The sequence below is a fragment of the Ovis canadensis genome, chromosome 16 (genome assembly GCF_042477335.2).
Source record: "Ovis canadensis isolate MfBH-ARS-UI-01 breed Bighorn chromosome 16, ARS-UI_OviCan_v2, whole genome shotgun sequence".
Lineage (NCBI taxonomy): Eukaryota > Metazoa > Chordata > Mammalia > Artiodactyla > Bovidae > Ovis > Ovis canadensis.
In genome coordinates, this window is record NC_091260.1 from 33,901,681 (window position 1) to 33,910,350 (window position 8,670).

At 45.4% G+C, this 8,670-nt stretch overlaps 1 protein-coding gene across 1 annotated transcript; it reads left to right on the forward strand.

The window, feature by feature from the left end:
• The first annotated feature begins 385 nt into the window (after nucleotides 1–385).
• PLK2 (polo like kinase 2) lies at nucleotides 386–7,252 on the forward strand. The gene is made up of 14 exons (XM_069556153.1): nucleotides 386–1,659; nucleotides 2,286–2,393; nucleotides 2,537–2,653; nucleotides 2,852–2,981; nucleotides 3,216–3,303; nucleotides 3,758–3,853; nucleotides 3,962–4,160; nucleotides 4,252–4,399; nucleotides 4,742–4,839; nucleotides 5,139–5,268; nucleotides 5,497–5,737; nucleotides 5,843–5,972; nucleotides 6,227–6,337; nucleotides 6,472–7,252. The coding sequence occupies exons 1-14, from the start codon at nucleotides 1,390–1,392 to the stop codon at nucleotides 6,661–6,663; spliced, it is 2,058 nt and encodes a 685-aa protein (XP_069412254.1). The 5' UTR covers nucleotides 386–1,389; the 3' UTR covers nucleotides 6,664–7,252.
• Nucleotides 7,253–8,670: the final 1,418 nt, after the last annotated feature.

An 8,670-nucleotide genomic window follows, 5' to 3' on the forward strand; every position in this document is an offset into this window, starting at 1 on the left:
AGAAGTTACAAATTCTTTAAACACCAGATTCGTCATCTGTAAAATGGGAATAACAGTATTTTCTACTTAAAATGGATGCAGAATTAAATAAGGCATTTGAAAACACTAAATATGGTGTCCTGCACATAAAAATACTATCGTTATTAGAGCAAGAAACAATGGTGTTCCTAGGTAGGCACATCTGAATTGTAAAATCTGGAAACAGGGAACAGCCATGTTTTAACTCACTAGGCTATGTTCCTCCCTCATGCTCCAATTCCCTCCATTTGGAAGGCCTAAGACTGCCTCTCTCAGCACCAGAGTAACCTCGTGGCTTAATGAGCCATTTAAACGACGCAGTCTGCATAACCCCTTCGGAAGAAGAGATAGATGGTTTCGATTGTAAAACCATAATCAGCACCAGGAGCCAGATTACACTACTTATTGTCAAAGCAAGCCCATACGGCGGCCCGCTCCAACCGCTAACTGCGCTTCTGGCACATTCCACGAGATGGCGCCTTTGCTCCCAGTCTTCGGACATACTGAAGGCGAAGCCTTTCCCAGGCAACTGCCTCCCTCGCCAAGGTTAAGAGCCTGACTTCGGATAAAGGCTTGATCTAGGGTGATGGGCACTAAGTGGGACTTGGCCATGGTTAGCCGACCGGCCTGAGCCGAAGTCTGCCTCGTTCAGAAGCAGCGAGGAGCTCCGAAGACCCTGCTCCGGGAATCCCTGCCTTTCAGGGGCACGGCCTCCCCGGAGGGACCCTCTAGACAGGAGCTGGTAGGGTAAAAGAGCGGGGTCCGCGGCAGCCCGGTGGCCCGGGGGAAGCCTCACGTGCCTGTGCAGTGGACTCTGGCCACAGTCACCCCATGACACCGGAGGCGTCAGGTTGCGGGGCGGTCAGCAAGGGCTTTGCGAGGGAGGGAACCTGCGATGACCGCAGCGCCGCGGGCCACCGGGTGGGGCCGAGGCGTCGGCCCCCGGGTTTCTACATCAAACCTAGAAGTTCGAACATTCCAAGAACGGGGTGCTGGTCACGCGGACGGCCGGACGCCTGTGTCCGCCTCCTCATCGCGGGGGGCGCTTCCCCGCGGCCAGACCTCCCGCTGTCGCACGTTCCTCGCGAGCGGAAACCCAGCGGCCCTTAACGACCTCTCGCCTGGCCCCGCGCGCTCTAGAGGCCGGTGGGCGGGGCGTTGCCCGTGACGTCGCGTTCCGTGTCGATTCTCCGCCCCCTTCTCCGCCCATATATAAGACTTCGCCCGGCGCTCGCACTCGCACAAGTGGACCGAGGCGTCGGGCGCGGGAGGTTGGCAGCGGTGGCGGGGCGGAGCTCGAGGGCAGAGGCCGGCTCGGTCGTGTGTCCGCGCCTCGGAGGTGGTTGCCGGTAGTTAGGCGACGAGGCGACCATGGAGCTCTTACGGACTATCACCTACCAGCCTGCCGCCAGCACCAAGATGTGCGAGCAGGCTCTGGGCAAGGCTTGCGGCGGGGACTCGAAGAAGAAGCGGCCGCAGCCGTCCCCCGAGGAGCCGCAGCCGCCGCAGACCCCGGCGCAGGTGCAGCCGGCGGTCCCGCACCATCATCACCACCACTCGCACTCGGGGGCCGAGATTTCGCGGATTATCGTCGACCCCACGACGGGGAAGCGCTACTGCCGCGGCAAAGTGCTGGGAAAGGTGACGAACGGCGGGCGCCCAGCTGCCAGGCGGGAGGGAGGTCTGCCCGGGCGTTTCCCCCGCCCTCCACCCCCTACCCCGCGGGCCGGGCCGGGCCGGACCCGGAGTCCCCGCTCCCCCGCCGTTTCTCGAGGTCTCGGTAATCGGAGCTCGGCGCGGCGTGGGGTGGTTACCTGCCCTCCTTTGGCTTTTGTGCACTGACAGCGCGGGGGTCGCGTTCTCCATCCTTGACCGCGGCTGTCTGCCTCCTCCACGAGCCCCAAGACATTGATCTTGAGGCCAGAAGCGAGGGTTTTCTACACCACACCTAGCCCTCCAGATGCCTCCCCACCCCTACCCCAGAGGATTTCCTTGCACATCTCTTCAGATCCTATTTCTCATCTCCCCGACCCCCAGCCCCGCTCCGTAAAGCTCCTCTTTGTAAAAGGAGAAGGGGCACCGTTTTAACTTAACTGTTGTTAGGAGTGCTTTCCCTTCGTGAAGGAGCTTTTGAAAAAGTAGACCGCGTCCCTCTGTCCACCCTTCCTCATATTTTTGCTTATCTTTCTCGTTTATTTGTTTAAAAAAAAATCTGCCGTCCATGTTCCTGCCATACTCAATTCCCTCTTGGCTTTGTTTCCTTTCAGGGTGGCTTTGCAAAATGCTACGAGATGACAGATTTGACTAACAACAAAGTCTACGCTGCAAAAATTATTCCTCACAGCAGAGTAGCCAAACCTCATCAAAGGGAAAAGGTGTGTATGACTGTTGAGTAAAATATTTTCTTTGTGTGCAGAGATGGCCCTTCCCTGTTAGGAACATGTCTTCTGCATGTGTAAGCAGCTGGCTTTGCAGAGGTGAAGGAGGCTAGTAAGACTGATCTTGCTTTTCGTTTTAGATTGACAAAGAAATAGAGCTTCACAGAATTCTCCATCACAAGCACGTCGTGCAGTTTTACCACTACTTCGAGGACAAAGAAAACATTTACATTCTTTTGGAATATTGCAGTAGAAGGGTAAGTCTTCACTCATCTGAGTGCATGTTCTTCCTGCACACTGACCTGGCATTCAAATTGCACTTTATCTGGCAATTTGATTGTGGACATAATTATAATATGGCAGCATTACCTTTCATCGCTCCTCCTGCATAAGGAAACTACTGATGCTGGCAACTTTATTTGACAGATTCTCTTTTTCCCTTCTCCTCCTCCCAGTCCATGGCTCATATCTTGAAAGCAAGGAAGGTGTTGACAGAGCCAGAAGTCCGATATTACCTCAGGCAGATCGTGTCTGGACTAAAGTACCTTCACGAACAAGAAATCTTGCATAGAGATCTCAAACTTGGTGAGCCTTTCATTCCAAACCCTGACTTTCGTATCAGAGGTGCATGCTCTCTTTCCCTTTTCTTACATAGTTAGTGTTCTTAGTTGGGATCTAGCCAATGCAGTGTTGCTTCTGAATGATGGCTCGCCTGTTAAGCAGCTGGCTGCCTGCCTCTCGAGTGGATGGATGTGTGTGTACTTGGTTAGAATATTTTTTCAAGAGAATTCAGACTTTTTTGTTGTTGTTGTCCTCCAGGGAACTTTTTTATCAATGAAGCCATGGAACTAAAAGTTGGGGACTTTGGTTTGGCAGCCAGGCTGGAACCCTTGGAACACAGGAGAAGGTAAGAGTCACAAGAATACATCTTAACTAGGGTTTTGTGGAGATCAAACATGCCCTTTTTATCTTCCAATTAATGTTTCATAGGTTAGTTGATATTAAAATCTATAAACTGCTACAATGTTAATTGAAGGAAATACTTACTCAGTGCCACTATAGCTTAGGCAGAGTATCTTCAGCCATAAGTTGATTATGAAACAAATCTTTTATTTGCCTGAAATGTATAAAAGTGTCCTGCTGTACCTGGTCTCAGTTGGCTTAAAGCACTTTGTCATGTGGCTGAAAACAATTGTACATGCATTAAAAAAAAAAATTACCAAGTCGTTTGGTGAAATGTCAATTGTTCATACGCCAAAAGTTAAATGTTTTCAAATAGAAATTCAGCGTAGCTTACCCAGAGAACTAAGTTTAAACAAGAGGAGAGTTCCTAGTGAAATCTTCGTATTTTGTTTTCCCAGGACGATATGTGGTACCCCAAATTATCTTTCTCCTGAAGTCCTCAACAAACAAGGACATGGCTGTGAATCAGACATTTGGGCCTTAGGCTGTGTAATGTAAGTAAATGTACCAAAATAATAAAAAGTCAAATTTAGATATAGATTTTAGCACTGGAAAATAATTGCTTTATGATGGTTCCTAAAGAGGTGTTTCCTTGTATACAGGTACACAATGTTACTAGGAAGACCTCCATTTGAAACTACAAATCTGAAAGAAACTTACAGATGTATAAGAGAAGCAAGGTATACAATGCCTTCTTCATTGCTGGCTCCTGCTAAGCACTTAATAGCTAGCATGTTGTCCAAAAATCCAGAAGATCGTCCCAGTTTGGATGACATCATTCGACATGATTTCTTTTTGCAGGTTGGTGGATTTTTTTTTTCATCTTTTTATTACATGCTCTTGATCCTAATTTCCCAGCAGGTTACTGAAAGACTTTTCTTATGCTTCCCAGGGCTTCACTCCAGATAGACTCTCTTCTAGCTGTTGTCACACAGTTCCAGATTTCCACTTGTCAAGCCCAGCTAAGAATTTCTTTAAGAAGGCAGCTGCTGCTCTTTTTGGTGGCAAAAAAGACAAAGCAAGATATATTGACACACATAGTAAGTTATAAGACTTTTTCTGTATCCAGTATTATATATATAAAGTTGATAAGTTAGTTGAAAGAGGCTTTCATAGTAACATAATTTGGCCAGTATGTTAGTAAACTGTTGAACTTTTGGTAGCGTAATAAATCTAAATTGCAAACTGTAGTTGATAGTTTTGTTTCAGATGCATTAAAGTGTGCTTCTTGGATAATTGCAGCTGATGGCAAAGATAAAACTGTTGGTTTTGCTTTGAATGCTCTCAAGTTGGTTATTAACGCAAAAGGAGGAAATATGACTTGCTCTGTTTCTACTTGTTTGGATAGAATAATGCTCATAATCCTTTTTCTTGATTTACAGATAAAGTATCTAAAGAAGATGAAGAAATTTACAAGCTTAGGCATGATTTGAAAAAGACTTCGATAACTCAGCAACCCAGCAAACACAGGACAGATGAGGTATGCTAGAGAAGAATAAAGTAGTTATAAACGCTTTATATCATTTCCATTCTTTGCTAATTATCACTTGGATCATAATATATTTACTTAAAAGTTTTTTTTTTCCCCAACTCTTTAAAAGGAAAGATTTTATCTCTTAGTTTAACAATGCATGCAGTTATCAGAAATATCTTTTACTTGGCTTGTGTCCATTGCTTTGTGATAAGCTTTCCTAGTAATTGGCTATAATCTCATCTTAAACTAGAATTCTCAACTTTAGATGAATTTTAAATGCTTGTCATCTGGCTCTTCTCTTCTAGGAACTCCAGCCACCTACCACTACAGTTGCCAGATCTGGAACACCCGCAGTAGAAAACAAGCAGCAGATTGGAGATGCTATTCGGATGATAGTCAGGGGAACTCTTGGCAGCTGCAGCAGTAGCAGTGAGTGTAAGTTGTCAATCACATTTTAAATAGTGACACTCTAAATGCCAGTGTTCAACACTAAGCAGCTGAAGTCAGCTTGGTTTTTGGCCTGATTTAACATAGAAAAAGCAACTTAGAGGGTTGGAGCAATTTTGAGTCCTCTATCCTTAGAATTAGTGGAGGGAGACCTAGCACCTACCATAGCCTGAAGTTTTGTTGTTAATTATTTTATAACTTTCTCTGACTTTTTAGGCCTTGAGGACAGTACCATGGGAAGTGTCGCAGACACAGTGGCAAGAGTCCTTCGAGGATGTCTAGAAAACATGCCAGAAGCTGACTGCATCCCCAAAGAGCAACTGAGCACTTCCTTTCAGTGGGTCACCAAGTGGGTTGACTACTCTAACAAATATGGCTTTGGGTACCAGCTCTCAGACCACACTGTAGGAGTCCTTTTCAACAACGGTGCTCACATGAGCCTCCTTCCCGACAAAAAGTAAGTGTGTCCAGTTAAGGAAGCCCTGTCAGTTGTTCAGTTTTGCCCTAAGGAAAACAGTGACTGACTTTTCCTGTTTCTGGTTCTTTTCTCCCTGTTCTTTAGAACAGTTCACTATTATGCGGAGCTTGGCCAATGCTCTGTTTTCCCAGCCACAGATGCCCCTGAACAATTCATTAGTCAAGTGACGGTGCTGAAATACTTCTCTCATTACATGGAGGAGAACCTCATGGATGTAAGTACCCGGGCTTTCAAGAAGTGATGTTGGAAGTGTGGTCCACAGAGCAGTCACATCTGTATAGCCTCAGTGCTTTTAGAAGTGCAGCAGCTCATGTTCCGTCCTCAGTCTATGACTCAGGAACGCTGGGTGGTGGGGCAGGAACCTCCAGGCCATTCTGGCCCTTGCTTAAGGTTGAGAGGCATTTGCTTAGAACTGAGCGCACACACTGCAAAGTCTTCCTAGGCACTAACTCTCCCATTCGCTCTCAGGGTGGAGATCTGCCTAGTGTTACTGATGTTCGAAGACCTCGGCTCTACCTCCTTCAGTGGCTAAAATCTGATAAGGCCTTAATGATGCTCTTCAATGATGGCACCTTTCAGGTAAATGAACCCTTTAAGAAAGTGCATGTTTAGGTCCTAAGAAATGATTTTTACATAGCCAGTTCAATTATTGAGAAAACGCTTCATATCTTGACAATTTAGAGATGCTTAATATTTATGTCTGCTTTTTAAAGGTGAATTTCTACCATGATCATACAAAAATAATCATCTGTAGCCAAAATGAAGAATACCTTCTCACCTACATCAATGAGGACAGGATATCTACAACTTTTAGACTGACAACTCTGCTGATGTCTGGCTGTTCATTAGAATTAAAAAATCGAATGGAATACGCTCTGAACATGCTCTTACAGAGGTGTAACTAAGATTTCTTGAATGGACCCTATGGGACTCCTCTTTTCCACTGTGAGATCTACATGGAAGTCAGTAGAATGATCTACAGCACGTTGAAGAAGATGGGCAGGTGGTGGTACGAAAACAATTTCTCTGTGGCCCGCTGAACCCGGTGGAACCTGGACCGGCTGAGGCACACAGTCCTGAACTTTGGACAAGCTGAGAATGAACCTGAATGCAGTTTTCCTTGACGTACCTGTTTCTAAAGGCTTTTCAGACAATTTTGCAGAAAGGTGCATTGACTCTTAACTTCTCTCTGTGGAGAGTGCTTCGGACAGAGGACTTGGAGCTGTGAATATACTTCCTGAAGGGGAGGGAAAGGGAGGACGCTCCCATGTTGTTTAAAGGCTATAATTGGAGCAGCTTTTGGCTGCTTAACTGTGAACTATGGCCATATATATATTTTTTTTGTTTTGTTAATTTTTGAAGACACTTGTGGCTGGAAAAGTGCATTCCTTGTTAATAAACTTTTTATTTATTACAGCCCAAAGAGCAGTATTTATTATCAATTTTTTTTATGTTGACCATTTTAAACTTGGCAATAAAGAGTATGAAAAAGCAGAAGGAGTGGTCTCCTGTCTTTGGTATGACTCCACCACCGCATCACCTCATTCTTTGATCATGGGTTCTTGGCTCCCTTTGGCGTGACATTGAATGTAGAAGCAGGCTAGAAAGTTCGAACTTTAATTATTCCAGTAACAGTTTCTAGGAAGTCAATCTTTATTTAATACCTGAAATGAAGTCATATATTCTCTGAGTCGATCTGGCTTGAGAAGAGAAGAGCATAACAAAAATATCACTCTTATCACAACCAAAATAAAGGCCGCCTACTATGCAAAAGCAATTTCTCTCTGGAGTATTTCCCCAAAACTTGTTTAGCTTGGGGCTGAAGACTAGAGTAATCTTGTAGAAATAGATCTCTGTTATTAAGGGTCAATAGGTTAAGGAAGTTTTATCTTTTTTTCAAAACAATGTATTTATTTATTTGGCTGTGTCTGGTCTTAGTTGCAGCTTGCAGGATCCTTGTGTCGTGAGGGATCTTTCACTGTGGCACACGGACTCTAGTTGTGGCATGGGCTCAGTAGTTGGCAGCACACAGGTTTAGTTGCTCTGTGGCCTGTGGGATCTTAGGTCCCCAACCAGGGGTCAAATCTGTGTCCCCTGCATCGCAAGGCGTGATCTTAACCACTGGGCCACCAGGAAGCACTGGAAGTTTATCTTAATATGGGCAACACTCTTGAATACTTGCACCACCTAAATGTATGCTGCTGCTAAGTCACTTCAGTCATGTCCAACTCTGTGCAACCCCATAGATGGTAGCCCACCAGGCTCCGCTGTCCCTGGGATTCTTCAGGCAAGAACACTGGAGTGGGTTGCCATTTCCTTCTCCAATGCATGAAAGTGAAAAGTGAAAGGGAAGTTGCTCAGTCATGTCCGACTCTTAGCGACCCCATGGACTGCAGCTCACCAGGCTCCTCCGTCCATGGGATTTTCCAGATGAGTACTGGAGTGGAGTGCCATTGCCTTCTCCGACCTGAATGTATAGCTCAGTTCAAACCATCGTAAACACTTCATTGCCACCAGTAGTGAGAAGTACTTTGTAAATATGTCATTTTATTTTCCTTCTGGTGGATGGAGGTTGAGGGATGGTATGAATTTTGAGCTATGGTTTTAAGCCCATCTTTTAAACTATCAAATTATCCAAGAGGTAAATCTGAGATGGTTTTCTTTTCCAATGGGATCTCTGACAGGTGTATGAAGCTGCTCATCCTGTTTACTCTGAACTTACAGTGACCTGTATAAAGTGCAAATACTTTTTTGTTCAATTGTAATCCTGCTATAAGGAAGATATTGTCCTGAGAAAAGCAACACTCTCTGATGTGTTAAGCTCTATTTGCGCAGGGCTCCTCTACGGAATAGTGCAGAGATGATGGTTGTAGTTTTCCAAATTTTTTCTAAAATTATTACAAACTGTACCT

Bases quoted from the DNA above. Each gene is read 5' to 3' on its own strand.
- PLK2 (XM_069556153.1), top strand. From the start codon at position 1,390: ATGGAGCTCTTACGGACTATCACCTACCAGCCTGCCGCCAGCACCAAG. The intron at 2,654-2,851 runs GTAAGTCTTCAC...TCCTCCTCCCAG, and splicing joins TGGAATATTGCAGTAGAAGG to TCCATGGCTCATATCTTGAA. The intron at 5,738-5,842 runs GTAAGTGTGTCC...CCTGTTCTTTAG, and splicing joins AGCCTCCTTCCCGACAAAAA to AACAGTTCACTATTATGCGG.